Source organism: Pavona decussata, unplaced genomic scaffold, assembly GCF_977016875.1.
Source record: "Pavona decussata unplaced genomic scaffold, jaPavDecu1.1 SCAFFOLD_602, whole genome shotgun sequence".
Lineage (NCBI taxonomy): Eukaryota > Metazoa > Cnidaria > Anthozoa > Scleractinia > Agariciidae > Pavona > Pavona decussata.
In genome coordinates, this window is record NW_028145860.1 from 848208 (window position 1) to 865413 (window position 17206).

Consider the following 17206-nt stretch of genomic DNA (forward strand, 5'->3'; position numbering starts at 1 on the left):
AACTTCACCGCTGTATGCCCATAATCCCGTTAAAACTTTGAATATGGTCATTTCACGTTGTTGCTTTGCAGAGGACGTAAAAGAAATTAAGTAAAATTTTTAACTCACGTGAAGTAGCGGTAACCATACTAAATCCATCATTCTGTTTCTGTATGCAGGAGGACATGTCTCCATTCCTCAAATCACCAATGCCTGGAACTGTAGTGTCAGTTGCAGTTAGTGTTGGAGATACGGTACGTCATAACTCTCTGTGTTTTGCATGCAAGTTGTTTGACTCAAACCTTTTATAAGTAATGACAATCCCCAAATTCACTCCTTGTCCTTTTTTCAGGTTCACGAAGGCCAGGAACTAGCTGTAGTGGAAGCAATGAAGATGCAGAATAGTTTGCATGCTGGTCTTTCTGGCACGGTGAGCTGATAAGTTCTCATGTTCTCGGTTTTTTAAATCTGAAGTAATATATCAAACACGAGGAAGAGAGTTTCCTCCGATTTCCAAACACCGAGAAATAGGTTGGAAAAACGAAGCGCAGCCGATTTTTTTTAACCAACTTCGAGGTGTTTGAAAATCGGAGGAAACACTCTTTCGAGTGTTTGATATAGCTTCTCATACTATTGATAATTCTTGGAGAAATTCGAAGCAAAAGTTCACAAAATTTTATGAGAATTAAGATCACATTTCTAAACCTCCTTCACGGTGGTGATTTGCTTTGTTTTGGCTTGATGAATTATTAATGAGTTTGATGAACTCCTTTAACCTTCCTTAAACCCTTTAAGCCCTAACCTAGCAGTGATCAGCATCAAATTTCTCCTTGTGATATCAATGCTTACTCAACCCATGAGGTCATGAGATTTAGGATACGATCACCCAAGGTGATTTTTCTTGATTTTTAATAACTTCTCCTCAGCACTTTTGTAAGAAAAGTATGGGGACAAGATAGGGGAATTTGTTCTTTGATATTAGGGGTTCAAGGGTTAAGATCGTGGTATTAACTTTACAGGTTAGGGAAATTTATGATCATTGTAAAGTACAGAGTGAATATGAAGGAATCAAAGCATTCATTTACCCCTTCCTGGCGTATTTTACTATTTGACAGAACTTACTTGCCTACTTATATTTCTCTGTATCTAGGGAAAATTAGTTGACTCGCTCTTCACCTTATTTCATAGAGGAAAGTGCTAATGGCTATGGTCCAAACTTAACCAAATCGCTCTAACTGAGATTTGTCTTTTATCCCGTTGAAAGCCGTGCTCTTTAAGGCTATTTGACAGAACTTACTTGCCTACTTATATTTCTCAGTATCTAGGGAAAATTAGCTGACTCGCCGTTCACCCTACTTCGTAGAGAAAAGTGCTAATGGCTATGTGCTAAACTGAACCAAATCGCTCTAACTGAGATTTGTCTTTTATCCAGGTGAAAGCTGTGCTCTTTAAGGCTATTTGACAGAACTTTCTTGCCTACTTTTATATCTCAGTATCTAGGGAAAATTAGCTGACTCGCCGTTCACCCTATTTCGTAAAGAAAAGTGCTAATGGCTATGGTCCAAACTACCAAGTCGCTCTAACTGAGATTTGTCTTTTATCCAGGTGAAAGCCGTGCACTTTAATGCTGGGGATAAAGTTGGTGAAGGAGATATTATGGTGGAAATCGAGCATCATGCTGACCAATAAGGGCTGGTTCACACTGGCGACGGAATCGGAAGCGGAATCGGAATCGGTAGCGTAAGAAACCTTTCTTTCCAGTGTGAATAAAAAAACGAAGACGGAAGCACAATCGGAAGCTCGAAGGAATCGGAATCGCAAGGATCGGAACGTTTCCTTTTTTTTTTCCGACTCCGCTTCTGATTCCCTTGCTTGCAGTCAAGTGTGAGCTGGGGCCCGTTTCTCGAACGTCCCGGTAACTTATCGTGCCCGGTAGTTGTCTTTGGTGATAAATGTTTCTTAGCAGAAGTCCATTTTTGTTAGCTTTGAATACTAAATTCTAAAACCTTATAATTCTATGAAAACATTGGCCAAGTATCATGTCTGTAATCACTGTGTAATCGGCGAAAAAACATTTCAAAATATACTTATCGGGCCCGATAAGCTACCGGGACTTTCGAGAAACGGGCCCCTGGTTGATCAGAATCGGAAGCGTTTCAGAAGAATTAACCAATCACATAACTCATTTCCAATCCCTTTACACGAGATTTAGAATTGAAAACATGGCGGCCTTCCGCCATTTTGAACGAACGCGAGGCTTCCGTTTCTGCTTCCGTCGTATTGATTCACACTAGGTGAGAAGATTCTTCTGAATCCGATTCCACTCCTGATTCTATCCCTTCTTTTGCTGGTGTGAACCAGGGCTAAGACTGCGCTACTCATTCCTGGCTCGTGCCAGGAAAAACGCGCGTGCAGCTACCTTGTTTTTACTTGCAAATAACTCGTTTACTCATGCATCGTACGTGACCTCTTTGCCAGGCAAGTAACCTGTTTTCACGTACAAGTGACTCGTTTGCACATTCCACGCGCATGAGTTGTGTTTGCACGTGCAATTGAGTACCTTTTTTAACGTGAAAATGACTTATTTGAACGTACAGCACGGAATGACGTTTGTTTACACGTGCAAGTACCTTATTCCATGTGCAGGTGACTATCTTGTTCGTGCAGCATTTCAGGAGGGTGTTAGCTCGTAGAACTAACTCGTTTTCACGGCGTGCAAATAACTTACTTTGCAGGTGTACTATTTTTTCAAGTAACTTGTTTTCAAGTACATTACGTCCACGTATAAGTAGTTGTTTGTAGGTGTAACTGTTTTCACTTGCAATTGACTTGCACTGTAATAGGCCATTTTCGAGTTGCTGTGAACCTCATTATGAAAGCGAGGCTAAGTGCAAAACTTTTCATAAGAAAATTAGTTTTGTTTGCATATGAATAAAAACTTATTTTCGTAATAAAAACTTTGCACTTAGCCTCGCTTTCGTAATGAGGTTCACAGCACCTCGGAAATAGCTTATTGAAACAATCGACCTTGTGCATATCCTATGTTTAAAATTCAAAGGTTTTTGGTTAAATAACGTGCTAGTTGATGTGGTATGATATCCTGAGACTAAAAGCTACGTCTAAAAGGTAGCAACGTCGGCACGATTGCTTTATCAACGTCTCATCAACGCTAATCAAAACATCGGCCATCTTTTGAGAAATTCAAATCTGGTAATACTTACGGTCTATGACCTTTTAAAGTGAGCAAAACTCCTTAACTTTTTTATTTTAATTGAAAACACCAACTCGAGTTTAGTCTGTAGCATTTTATGCCAATTCGTCAGATTGACATGATTTTAACTAAAGGGGAACATGTTGCACGCTGTTGAACCTTGTGTCACCAGCTTGAGACTGGAAAACAATATGGTTAGAGCCGTTCAACAAGTGGCAACTTGTTGAATGGAATAGAACTCAACTCTGTTTCGTTCAACTGCGTTGAACATGTTGAACGGCCTATTTCAACATTCAACACTGCATGACGCACTGTTCAACATTTGTTGAACAGGAGCTGCAACATTTGTTGATCAACAAATGTTGAACCGTGTGTCACCAGCGTTTAAGACATGGTCTGCAATAATGTGTATAATTAATTTACTGAAAAAGGAAAGAAACTAGGGCTTAGTTTTAAAACGTGGTCAAGATATATGGGTCTAAATATATAATGTATTTTTTCTGTGAAGAAGACGGTAGATAGTATTTGAAGTGGTGTACAAAATATCAAGTCAGATCTGTAATTTTTGATCAAATATTATAAATGAAATTCTACTCAAACACTTCCGTTAGCGAAACTTAGGCACTATAATGTGACTACGTTGAATAAGCTGAGTACTGAAATGTTCCCTAGAATTTTAAATTAAAACTCAATATGTAACGAAATGATTATGATATGTTTATTCTCATCTAAACGATTATTAGACTACATTCTTTTATAGAAGTACCATGTTAAAAGAACAAAACTGACAATGAAAAATACCCTAAATATTATATGAAACCTCCCAAGTGGGGGAGGGGAAAGGTTGTGTGTGCAAATGTAATAGTCTCTATGGGGGGGGGGGGGGGCACCTATTAGGGAGTGGGGGGTGGACTAATTTCAATTAAAAATCCAGTGAATTATACAATAGCAATGTTCTCTTTTATTCGGCAAAATCACAACTCTTTTGAATTTTACATCTTGTAGTTTCTCAGCTGTCTTATTTACACTGTTAATCGTTTCATAAGCTGTTTAAATAAGCTGCCTAACATCTCCCGCAATTATCGCAAAACTCCTAAACATGGAAATGATCTGACACCTTCATCCACATTCGTCCTGTCTGTGTTTAGCAGGGTGGGGTGGGCTCAGGAAACAGGGGGGTGGGCTTAGTTGATGATGAACAGTAAAAGAATTCGAGGCAAAGTTGGAAGATGCACGTCTTAGGTCTTCCAGTTTGACTATTGTAATTTTTATCCGACTTTTCCATGTTTGGCCCGCTCACTTCCTTGTAGTTGCCTATTATGCGATAGGTACATTTGATCGACACGTTATTCTTTGTGTATGCTAAGGTTCAGTAATAGCCCACGTATAAGAACCTGAATTTTTCAATTTAGCCTAAATAGGTTCTTATATAAATGGTACTTAAAGCAAATTTAGGCTACCAAGGTTCTTAAAATAGGTTCTTATATTTTCATATGGATTTCATCTGAATATACTATATATATTATAAATATCATCTAATAATACAGTATAATGGCAAACACAATAGACATACAACATGGTACTTAAGCTTGAAAGAAAAAAAAGTTATGTCAAGTTACTTTTAAATAGATAATGATCTTAACTCAGCAGTTTCTACCTATATACTTTCACAGCAACCCCACTGATAAGAACCTAACTTAAAATTTTAGCCTAAATAGGTTCTTATGTGGAGGGGGCTTAAAATGAAAGTTTTAGCCTAACAGGTTCTTAAAACCCAGGTTCTTATACGCGGGCTATTACTGTATTGAAGGAACCACGGAGGTATAACATGGAATGACTTAAAAGTGGTATCACCCCTTAAAGTCCATTTGACAAGAACTATTCTACAAACTGAAAGGGTCATAGTATATATTATGAAGGTCAATGCGGTTTTGAAACACTGGACACTTCCGTTTGAAAAGAACAGCTCCACAAAGTGTGACCATCGCTCTCGGTTTCCAGTACTAGCTGATAATGTAATCTTATTATCGGTAAAAAGGTAAGGGAACACGACGAGCCTTTTGAATATGAATGACTGTTAGTCAATATAAAACTACCATCTATTCTGTGATAGCTAGTGGCAAATAACAGTGTAACTCGTTCATGAAAGTAATAATGCAATGAACTATCCGCTTTCATTTCGGTGAGATTTTAATCAACGGATTTGCAATATTCGCTCTATATTTGTATGCGTTGTAGTTGATAAGGGTACAGCTCGAATCAACCTATAGCACATAGAAATCTAGAGCGAATAATTTCATTGTTAAATGGCAATGTAGCGAACCCGAGCCAACCATAACATAGGGTGGTTGGCTGGTTCGCTAAATTTCTAAGTGTACACAACGCTGATTTAATGTGCTTGCGTGATGCAGGTAATTCGCTGATATGATGAGTGTCCAGTGTACTCGTGAGATGCGAAGTCCTGAGACTTATAACCCCAACCCTGTGACCTGCTCACCACATGAGTCACCCGTACCTCAGTGGTTAGAGCATCCAGACAAGTAACTGGAAGGCCGTGGGTTCGATTCCTGCTGGGGGCTCGGAATTTTTTTTTTTTTTTTTTTTTTTTTTTTTTTTTTTACGAGAATTTTCATGGTGTACATGTCACCGAAGGCCTGATACTCAGGCTACCTATTTCATAAATAGCAATCTGAAAGGTTTTTTGTGTGTGTCACGTTTAACAAACTGGTTGGCTGACAGTTCTTTTAGCTCTTGTCTGCCCGATCTGAAGAGCTTGAAGCCTGCTTTCTCTGACTCCTGTTACTTATTTCCTCGTCAGGAACAAAGCTTTCGTTGGCGTGAGATGCCTCTGGTTGTTTAAATTGCACTAACGATTTTCGTTTCATGAACTGCTTTACACGACTCTCTTTTGAAGTTTCTTCTGTTCTTGATTCTGGAGGTAGCGTCTCCAATAGTCGGGTTAGTTCCATCAAATGTTGTTCGCGCTAAGTAGATGAAAAGAAAGAGTAATAGGTCTTGTTTTTGCTAGTGAACCACAAGTTTCCCACGCCAGGGCCTGTGGTTTTGCGGAAAATGTGTGTCGGTTCCTTGTTTGTGCACTCGTTACATTAACGGATTATAGGAAGGCGCGCATATATTTTTTTTGTGGTTATTATTACTTGGGTGGGGCCCAAGGTATAAAATAGGATCTATCCGTAAGTCTCAAATGGCCAATAGGGGTCTACTGCGCTTGCGCTGAGTGTGGGGCGATACAGCGCTCGACTAGACTAGTTCTTAAAAGAAAACAGCTGGCAGGTGTGTTGTCTGCTAACTCCTTCCATTGACCGAAACTAAGGGGCAGCTTTCCTTTCAGGACGGATATTTTCCAAAAGTTCGACTTCGATTAACCTCCCTCGCAGACGCTCGTTTGACTCTTCTCGTTCTTTAGAAAACCAGATCGCTACGACTGAGCTAAAATAGGAATGTCCAGTCGCTGAACGTTGGAACGTGATCTTGTCTCAGTAACGCTTAGAAAACAAAGTAAAGAAAAAATGGGGGACTCGACAGTGGTTAAGATAGCCCAGATTTCCGACAACTGAGTTGTAGAATCGTGTTATCTTTAGTTTCCTCAAAAGCGCTGAGTTGGTAATCTCGCTTGCCACTCTCGTAACATAAGACATCAAAATGAGGACACGGGAGTGGTGAGCAAATATGGACCTTGAGTTGGGCGTGGGGGCTTACTCTGGTTGGACCTAATTTGGGAGGACCTACTTTAAGGAGCTTCTTTCCGCGGAGCACCCCCGTGGTACATTTATATGGGGTCCTCAGGAGATTTTGTCGTTAAATGGCAATTTTAAACCAGTTTACCTCAGCCAGAAGTTTTTTAAGTTGCGAATTCTCCATGGTCATATTAACAGCGTTTTTGTCCATGCTTGTTGAAGACTCTGGGTTGTTAGTATTACTTCGTTGGGTCGTGCTGGCTTCGTCTCCACCGTCAGTGGACCACAGCTTTGTCACCTAGAGCAGTAATTATACTTGACTATTACGATTGCATTTCTGGATTTAAAGGGACTATGTTACTCCAGGCGCATGCGCGCGTTGATAAGGGGCACTTTGAAATCGTTGGCCCAACTTTTTCAAATACGGTCGGGAAGTTCAGGAAGCTTTTTCCATCTGTTTGAATCGCGTTCATCTTCGGAAAGTTAGCTGAATTTTTTATTTACATACGTTCTTTAGTAATTACAGAAGCTGTTGTTGCGATATTTTTCTCAGCTTTTGCAATGGCAGTAAAACAAAAATCCCGCGAGGAGTTGTATGTAAATTAGTCTCAATCGGACTCTAGAGCGCATGTGCTCCAGCAGACATAGCCCCTTTAAATTGTCTAAAAGTGACTAGGTCTACAATCTTGGACAAAACCGAATACGAAACACGCAAACTGCAGGCGTGTACCTCCAACTCACTTGAAGAAAACTAAGATAGAATCTTAGCAAACCTTCACGCGTGGTGATTCAAACACCAAGAAAATGCCAGGTTTGATTGAAGAGAGTTCTTTTATAGCACGCAGTAATTAACGGCCTACCCAAAATCTTTAAACAGTTGAAATGAGTCGCCGTTAAATTATGCCAAATTTATGCAAGCACAATGGGTCGTGATAGGCCACCTCGCCATACGGTCGACTCCCGATAACTCGAACCTCGCGCTAACTCGAACCAATTTTCCTTTCCTTTCAGGTCATTTTCTATATAATTTTACCCTCGATAACTCGAACCTTTTTCAATTTCCCTTGAAGGTTCGAATTATCGGGAGTCGACTGCATGTCATCGACTTGAAATTACTTGACTACAATTAGTACGTCTTTTGCTACAAGCAATCCCTTAGGTAGTTTGGCTGCAGTTTGTCGAGATGACGAGCAGAAAAGTGCGCGGTTATCGCTTTAAATTGGCGTTTCCTCGTTTCCGCCCAACATTACTGAAAGAGTTTAATCTCGTGTATTTCATAAAGATTTCCTAGGACCTCTACCTACACCCACCCCAACCTTCTTGAGATAATCTAATGCAAAAATTACCTGTTTGTAAGGAGGGCTTATCTTACCTTGGGTAGAAACACGAAACAGAGCGTTATAGTGGTGCAGAAGATTGTAAAAACAGCAGTTATAGCGAAAGTTGCGTCTTGGTGATCTCGTATAACGGCAGTGATAGCAACACCAAGGACGGACAGTATCACCACGTTGTAAACGGACATACCTGAAAGAGAAATAAGCTGAGAAAAGTTCAATGCGTAATAAGTTCTCTATTTATAAGCGCCATTGGGAGCCCCATTCTCATAATCCTTTTAGAAGTTAGTCTATCCGTTACAAAATGTACCACTTTCAACTCGGAGATAGCATATTGGCAAGCCCGCAGAAAGCTACCTGTCGTCTATGTGATATAATGTAAATGTAGCCTCAGTGTTCAAGTTCTATTAGATCAAGGAATTTGGGGCGAATATACCTTGTGACTGTAGTGTCAGTAATATCGGAAGTGCGAACTTTTGTACTTTAGTCTCAATTTGTTGTGGGGACATCCGAAGTTCGCACTTCCCCGGCCCCTAATTCAACTCGCACTTCGTAGAGTCCCGAATAACCCAACGAAATTTCCAGCGATTATCTGTGGGTAAATTGAGTGAATCGTAGCTTTTTGGCGGACTTGGCGACCTATCTTTTTTATTACTTTTCTTAAATTAATACGTAGAAGTGAACAATCACAGAACGTTTGAGAAAAATCTCACGACATCTTTTATTCAAGGGAACCGTGGCTTAATAAATAACATTGACATTGCGCGTGCGTAAATGTTTACCGCGATGACCTGGTTACTAGCTGTTTTTGGCGGGAAAAAGGAGCGCGCACGCACTCTCGCAAGATTGTCACAACATCAAGGTTCAAAAAAGGTGATAAATGGACGCAACTCGAATAAAAATAGTACATGCCAGCTGTTTCTTCTTTTGTGCAAAGAAAACATGTTAGACGATACAAAGACATCTACAGGGGTAAGTTTTTTTACCTTACCTATTTTCGCGTATAAACGGCACATTTTGGTATACATTGCGGCTTAATTTCTCTCGTACAAATGACATTAATGATAATGTGGGAACTTTAGTGAGAAAAAAGAATTGAAATATTTCTAAAAGACAATGAATGTGTTAGGACTTGAGAAAAGCTTTAAATCAAATTGTCTCGCGTGCCTCTTGCAATTCGATTCAGTGTTTTCGTAGTTTGAAAGTTCTTTGTTTTTCGTTACAGCTTTTGTTCTTATGTTCTCTGCCACTTGACTTTTTCCGTTCCCATCAACTTGCACATTAACTTAATGGCATTTATTCAAGTTAATGGAGTTTGAAACAATTACCTTTATCAAGACAACTTGAACAACATTTCCTCCAGAAAACAAAAACTTTCAGGTTTTAACTCACAATAACTTGGGTTTATTAGTAAAACCTAAATAAATTTCATTTAAACTGTTGCGATACGACGTTTGCATTGACTAACATTTTTTTCTTAACACAACAACTTCACAAACGTTTACAGTGCTTACATTTACGAATGCGGTTTGACCGACAAAAGATCAAAGGCTGCGAATTACTAAATGTCACATCAAAGGCTACGAATTACTCCACTTTGATTGAAGTTGGAAACAGTCACCTTGAGGGGCCTTTAGCGGTGACAATAAGACATGTAAGAGAGGTATGCCCTCACAAATGTCACTCGCATGTTCCTTAAATCAAAATTCGAACAAGTGTAACAATTCAATTACAATGTTGTTCATAATTGTTGATTGAATAGTATGTCTCATAAAGAGTTCCTTCTTTCCAGTAAGACCTCCAACAACATCAATGATTAATTTCTTAACTCTGCGAATTCTAAACCTTCAGCAATTTTACGAATTTTAATTCACTGAACTTTGAAAGGGAAAACAGAGGACCAAATATGCGCCAAAAAAAAAAGTTTCCTCCGCGCGCTATTGTACGTTTGCTTTCAGATTTTGCGTCTTAACTCTCATTCGATAGCTAGCCACGAAAATTGAAATATTAAAAGCAAATAAAAAAGTTCGGGTTTTTTTTTAATCATTTTACCTCGGTTTTATTCGTAACTACCTGAGATTTAATCCCTCGAACTCACAAAAATCAATTTCAAAATTAGTAGCGAAAAAGTTGAAAATAGAGCAGCTGCAAAAACGGTTGTTTGAGCCCAATGAAAGATAGACAAACCAATTCTTCTTTACTCCCTTTTTTAGCAAGTAGGATCTCTGAATCGTATATACATACATACATACATACATACATACATACATACATACATACATACATACATACATACATACATACATACATACATACATACATACATACATACATACATACATACATACATGCATGCATGCATGCATGCATGCATACATACATACATACATACACACAACCTTTATTTAAACACGGTAACAGTGAAAGCTACAAGCTTGTTGGGCCGTATATGACATAAAATCCAAAATAGAAAAACAACAATATTAAGAATACTGTAATCTAGATGATAAAATAAGTACAACCCCCTAGTGTCTCCCCCTGTGCACTTAAATTTCAATGGTCTGATATAATCTGTGTCCATGTATTGAGTCGCTGCGGGCACCTCGCTTAAAAAAACAACTGAATTTCGACAACAAATTGAATTTTAAACAACAAAAGGGCTTTTGACCCCCACGCCAACCGAGTAAAAGCTCTCACGTTATACTTGCGGTATTGCCATCTCGTGTACTCATAAGGATGTTCCATATTATGGACACTCTGTGGGCAATAAAGTGTTTCATAAAACTAGCTATCGAAACGAGGAATCGCTATGATGTTGATATTTCTGAGATTGTACCTATTACTGGGTCTTTCGACTATGCTTTCCATGCATGAAGAACATCGTGTATCTAACGTTCCTAATAAACAATGCAAACCATACAACTGCTTTTCGTTTATAACTGTCATTTTTCAGTTTATATATTTATACTTATATTTACACAGTTCTAGCCAACAACTTGACAGGAAAACAACAACTGAACTAACACTACACGACAGTGTTGGCGCCTTGTTGCAAATATGCAAAAATGACGAACATGTTAGAAAAGATGGTCGGAACGACTATGATTGAATTATAATGGCTACAGAAACCAGACTTCTGTATACCATTTCTGTAAAGTGCCGCTCTCGCTAAAGTACATTGTGGTACAGCTAATTGCATTTTATTCTGGCTGAGTTCAGAGATGGCGAGAAATTATACGCGTTATTCTACGAAATCAACCAACGGCGTCAGGAGAAAACACTGTTTTATCTGACTTCCGAAGGCTGTTGACTTTTATGAGCTTGAACTTCCATCGTTCCTTGGTTTGAATAAATTTTGATAAGGGTTTCGACTTTTGAAGGCGGATTGTTTTCGGTTAAGTAGTGAGGAGACGAAGAACTTCAAAAATACTGGAAAGAGAAAATTGAAAGCTTTTCTTTTTTTCACCTAATTTTTGCTGTTTAACTCGTGATACTTTTCTAATCTAATATGAGTGAAGAAAATTAACAACGTTTGTACTCCTTTATGTTAAGAGGTGTAATTATGACTTAGTTCGCGGTTTCTTCAATACCAACAATTTCTTCAGCTTCAAGGTGACGGAATAATGTTAAAACTGGTTCTTGTCTGTCCGGCATCGTAAAAGCCTCAGAAGTAGAAACCTTAATTTTCGTTCGATCGGGTTGGATTCGATTCCGTCCGAGTCGATAGAGAGCGACGAATCATTCGTCATTTTGTGAAATCAACTGGCCAACTGCTGCAGTGAGTCACAAAGGTATTCTGAGCTGAATGTAATTTTCATCGTTCCTTGTAGTGCACACATCGTAAATAAGGTTTAGCATTTTGAGGACCAGTGTGTCATTTGCCAAGTGGTGTTAGACGAAACACTTGACAATTCGCGGAAGAAAGTGTTGAGGGATTTTCTTTTTTCATCTAAAAGATGTTCTTTAAACTCCATTGTTTACACCACATTAAATCATCGGAGAATTGTATACTATGTAATCTCTGCCTTAGCCAAAGTACAGCTAATTGCATTTTATTCTGGCTGAGTTCAAAGAAGGCAAGGAACAATCCTCGTCATTCTACGAAATCAACCAACGGCCACAGAAGAAAACACGGTTTTATCTGACTTTCGAGGGCTGTTGACTTTTATGAGCTTGAACTTCCATCGTTCCTTGGTTTGAATAAATTTTGATATTGGTTTGACTTTTGAAGACGGTTTGTTCTCGGTTAAGTAGTGAGGAGACCAAGAACTTCAAAAATACTGGGAAGAGAAAATTGAAAGCTTTTCCTTTTTTCACCTAATTGCTGCTCTTTAACTCGTGATACCTTTTTAAGCTAATATGACTGAAGAGAATAAGCTACAATTGTAACCCTTTATATTTAAAGGTGTAATTATGACTTAGTTCGCAGTTTCTTCAAAACGAACAATTTCTTCAGCTTCCAGATGACGGAATGATGCTAAAACTGGTTCTTGTCTGTCCGCCCAAACCGGCATCGAAAAAGCCTCAGAAGTAGAAACCTTAATTTTCGTTTCATCGGGTTGGATTGGTTGTGGCCCTGTCGCTATAATTTGCGGCTGCTGGCGGTTTAAATGCAAAATCTCAAGAAACGTTTGACGCAACTTTTTGACGCGCCAACAGTAAATAATTGGGTTCAAAACAGGTCTCAATGATGCGAACGCTAAAGCCCATTTCCGCAGGATTCTCCTGAGAGTTGTCTCAGAGTTGCCGTTTGAGATATATGTCGACATAACTAGCAGCGCAGGCAAGTTGGTCAAAACTAACACTCCCAGAATGATTGCAAGGGTGTTGGCTGCCCGATGGTCCTTCTTCATCCGTTTTGCTTCCTCGTGAGTTACCTGTTCGTTTTGAATGCGTTTTTTATGCCGTCGCGTTTGGAAGAAGATGTAGACGTTTGTGTAGCTAATGATAGCCATGTAAACCAAACCAAGTGCTGTGTATATTAAAATCATAACTTGCACGTAGGCTGAGTAAAATTTCGTTGTACTGTCTACTGCAGCCATGACAATTTCAAGCATTGTTACAAATACCGCCAAGGCCCAGGCTAGGAGCACTCCAGTTTTTAGCCACTGTTTTGTCACTATTTCCCGGTATCTCAATGGATTTTTGATAGCAACGTAGCGCTCTATGCTAATCAACACATGATGGTCGATCGAGGCAAAGCCCACTCCCGCTAGGGCTATATTGTAAACTTTTTCTAAGATACAAGATGGCCCGACACCAAAAATGTATTTCAATTCCTTTGCGACGAACAGGGGTTGTAGAATCGTTCCGCACAAGAAATCTGTTGCGGCCATGCACGCTAGAAGCACATTCGTGTTGGATCGTAGTCTGGGTCTTATTGCGACTGCGTAAATGACCAGCGCGTTTAAAAAGATGGTCGGAAGGACTACGATTGAATTTATACTGGCAACGGCAATTAGATTTCTGGGCATTACATCTGTAAAATGCTGCTTTGCCCAAAATTCGTCGTTGTACAGGTAATTGCATTTTGTACTGTCCGAGTCGATAGAGAGCGACGAATCATTCGTCATTTTGTGAAATCAACTGATCAACTGCTGCAGTGAGTCACAAAAGTATTCGGAGCTGAACGTAAATTTCATCGTTCCTTGTTTTGCTTAAATCTTAAATAAGGTTTAGCATTTTGAGAACCAGTGGGTCATTTGCTAAGTGGTGTTAGACGAAACACTTGACAATTCCGGAGGAAAAAATTGAAGGATTTTCTTTTTCAACTTGAATGATGTTGTTTAAACCATTGTTTACACTCCATTAAATCCTAAGAGAGTTGTATACTCCGTATTCTCGCGACATTATCGTAAAGTGCTGTCTTAGCCAAAGTACATCATGGTACAGCTAATTGTATTTTGTCCTGTCTGAGTCCAAACAGGACAAAGAATTGACCATCATTCTGCGAAATCTACCAACGGCTACAGGAAAAAACACGGTTTTAGTTGACTTCCGAGCGCTGTTGACTGTTATGAACTTGAACGTCTATCGTTTCTTGGTTTGAATAAATATTGAAATGGGTTTTATTGTGGTGCCCAAAACCCCAAGGATTTTTTTACTCACAAAATCGGAGGAAATTATGGCGTCCCCACCAGCTGATTCTTCGTTTTTATTTTGCTCAATTGTTAATTCAAACGTTTCCCACCAGTAAGAGAGAAAACCAAAAGGTCCACAACCCCACCAAACAAAAACAGAGAAAAGGGCAAACTCCAAATTTTGTTTCCTGCACATGGCCAAATAACACTAGCTTCCAACATGTTAGGTAGGCTCGCTGCAATTCGACGTAGCAAACTTGCAAAAAATGTATTTTTAAGCGTAAATTTGTAGGGTTCAGGTCGAGTTTTAAAATAATAGTTAAGGGAATTAGCTTTGTTTGTACTCCTTTGCGCCCAAGATGTTTAGACGTAAAATTATACGATTTAGTTCCAGGTTTCTTCAAAACCAACAATTCTTTTAGCTTCCAGATGATGGAATGATGTTAAAACTGGTTCTTGTCTGTCCGCCCAAACCGGCATCGAAAAAGCCTCAGAAGTAGAAACTTTAATTTTCGTTCGATCGGGTTGGATTCGTTGTGGCCCTGTCGCTATAATTTGCGGTTGCTAGCGGTTTAAATGTAAAATCTCAAGAAACGTTTGACGTAACTTCTTGACGCGCCAACAATAAATAATTGGGTTCAAAACAGTTTTAAATGATGCGAAAGCTAAAGCCCATTTCCACAAGATTGGCCTGAGAGTTTTGTCAGAGTTGCTGTTTGAGGAAGATGTCGTCGACATAAGTAGCATCGAAGGCAAGTTGGTCAAAACTAACACTCCCAGAATGGTTGCAAGGGTGTTGGCTGCCCGATGGTCCTTCTTAATCCTTTTTGCTTCCTCGTGAGTGACTTGTTCGTTTTGAATGCGTTTTTTATGCCGTCGCGTTTGGAAGAAGATGTAGACGTTTGTGTAGCTAATAATAGCCATGTAAACCAAACCAAGAGCTGCGTATATTGCAACGAAAACCTTTATGTAGGCTGCGTAAAGTTTCGTTGTACTGTCTACCGCAACTCCGAAAATTTCAAGCATTGTCACAAGTAACGCCAAGGCCCAGGCTATGAGCACTCCAGTTTTTAGCCACTGTTTTGTCACTATTTCCTGGTATCTTAGAGAATTTTTGATAGCAATGTAGCGCTCTATACTGATTAACACATGATGGTCGATCGAAGCAATGCCCACTCCCGCTTGGGTTACATGGTAGACTTTTTTCAAGGTACAAGATGGCCCGACACCAAGAATGTTTTGCAATTCCACTGCGACGGCCTGGGGCTGTAGAATGGTCCCGGACAAGAAATCTGTTGCGGCCATACACGCCAGAAGCACATTCGTGTTGGATCGTAGTCTGGGTCTTGTTGCCATTGCGTAAATGACCAGTGCGTTAAAAAGGATGGTCGGAAGGACTACGATTGAATTTATACTGGTAACGGCAACTAGATTTCTGTGCATTACATCTGTAAAATGTTGCTTTGCCCAAAATTCGTTGTTGTACAGGTAATTGCATTTTGTACTGTCCGAGTCGATAGAGAGCGACGAATCATTCGTCATTTTGCGAAGTCAACTGGCCAACTGCCGCAGTGAGTCACAAAGGTATTCTGAGCTGAATGTAATTTTCATCGTTCCTTGTTTTGCACACATCGTAAATAAGGTTTAGCATTTTGAGGACCAGTGTGTCATTTACTAAGTGGTGTTGGACGAAACACTTGACAATTCCAAATTTAAAAAAGTGAAATTTTCTTTTTTCAACTTGAATGATGTTGTTTAAACCATTGTTTACACTCCATTAAATCCTTAGAGAGATGTATATTCTGTATTCTCGCGACATTATCGTAAAGTGCTGCCTTATCCAAAGTACGTCATGGTACAGCTAATTGTATTTTGTTCTGTGTGAGTCCAAACAGGGCGAGGAATTGACCATCATTCTGTAAAATAAACCAACGGCTACAGGAGAAAACACGGTTTTGGTTGACTTCCGAGTGCTAGTGACTGTTATGAACTTGAACTTCCATCGTTTCTTGGTTTGTATAAATATGGGAATGGGTTTATAGTGGTGCCCAAACCCCAAATATGTTTTTTACTCGCAAAATCGGGGGAAATTATGGCGTCCCCACCAGCTGATTCTTCGTGATAAAAATTTCCACTTTGCTCAAGCGTTAATTCAAAAGTTTCCCAGCAGTAAGAGAGAAAACTAAAAGGTCCACAACCCCACCAAACAAAAACAGGGAAAAGGGAAAACTCCAAATTTTGTTTTCTTCGCATGCCCGAATAACACTAGCTTCCAACATGTTAGGTAGGCTCGCTGCAATTCGACGTAATAAAAGTTCGAAAATATGTATTTTTAAGCGTAAATTTGTAGGGCTTAGGTCGAGTTTTAAAATAATAGTTACTACAACTATCTCAATGGAACGTAAAATTCATTGTTCCTTGTTTTGCACAAATCTTAAATAAGGTTTAGCATTTTGAGGACCAGTGTGTCATTTGCTAGGTGGTGTTAGACGAAACACTCGACAATTGGCGGAAGAAAGTGTTGAGTTACTTGTCAACTTTATTAGGTGTTTGTATAAAAATTACATGTAAAATTTCTTGGCGCCGCTGGTAGCAAAGCTAATCTAGGCTAATTTATTTGAGGGATTTCCTTTTTTTACCTACAGGTTGTTCTTTTAAAACTGTTGTTTGCACTCCATTAAATGGTCAGTGATCATGAGTTGTACACTATGTACTTTCCGACATTATCGTAAGGTGCTGCCTTAGCCAAAGTACAGCTAATTGCATTTTATTCTGGCTGAGTTCAGAGAAGGCGAGGAATTATTCGCTTTATTCTACGAAATAAACCAACGGCCACAGAAAAAAACACGATTTTATCTGACTTGCGACGGCTGTTGACTTTTATGAGCTTGAACTTCCATCGTT

At 39.3% G+C, this 17206-nt stretch overlaps 3 protein-coding genes across 3 annotated transcripts in view; 2 read left to right on the forward strand and 1 right to left on the reverse strand.

Moving 5' to 3' along the window:
* The window catches only part of LOC146449228 (propionyl-CoA carboxylase alpha chain, mitochondrial-like), a 25754-nt gene extending 20509 nt beyond the window's left edge, over positions 1 to 5245 (forward strand). Inside the window, exons 24-26 of the mRNA XM_085101493.1 lie at positions 159 to 233; positions 332 to 409; positions 1585 to 5245. Of these exons, the coding sequence (XP_084957619.1) occupies positions 159 to 233; positions 332 to 409; positions 1585 to 1668 (237 nt within the window). The 3' untranslated portion in view covers positions 1669 to 5245. The remainder of the gene's footprint in view (positions 1 to 158; positions 234 to 331; positions 410 to 1584) is intronic.
* The window catches only part of LOC146449226 (LHFPL tetraspan subfamily member 6 protein-like), a 51987-nt gene that overhangs the window by 30759 nt on the left and 4022 nt on the right, over positions 1 to 17206 (forward strand). The gene's annotated exons all lie outside the window — the stretch shown is intronic.
* The window catches only part of LOC146449229 (gamma-aminobutyric acid type B receptor subunit 2-like), a 30677-nt gene continuing 19335 nt past the window's right edge, over positions 5865 to 17206 (reverse strand). Inside the window, exons 17-19 of the mRNA XM_085101490.1 lie at positions 8261 to 8412; positions 7037 to 7186; positions 5865 to 6174 (exon numbers count right to left, since the gene is read on the reverse strand). Coding sequence (XP_084957616.1) covers positions 5935 to 6174; positions 7037 to 7186; positions 8261 to 8412 — 542 coding nt within the window. The 3' untranslated portion in view covers positions 5865 to 5934. The remainder of the gene's footprint in view (positions 6175 to 7036; positions 7187 to 8260; positions 8413 to 17206) is intronic.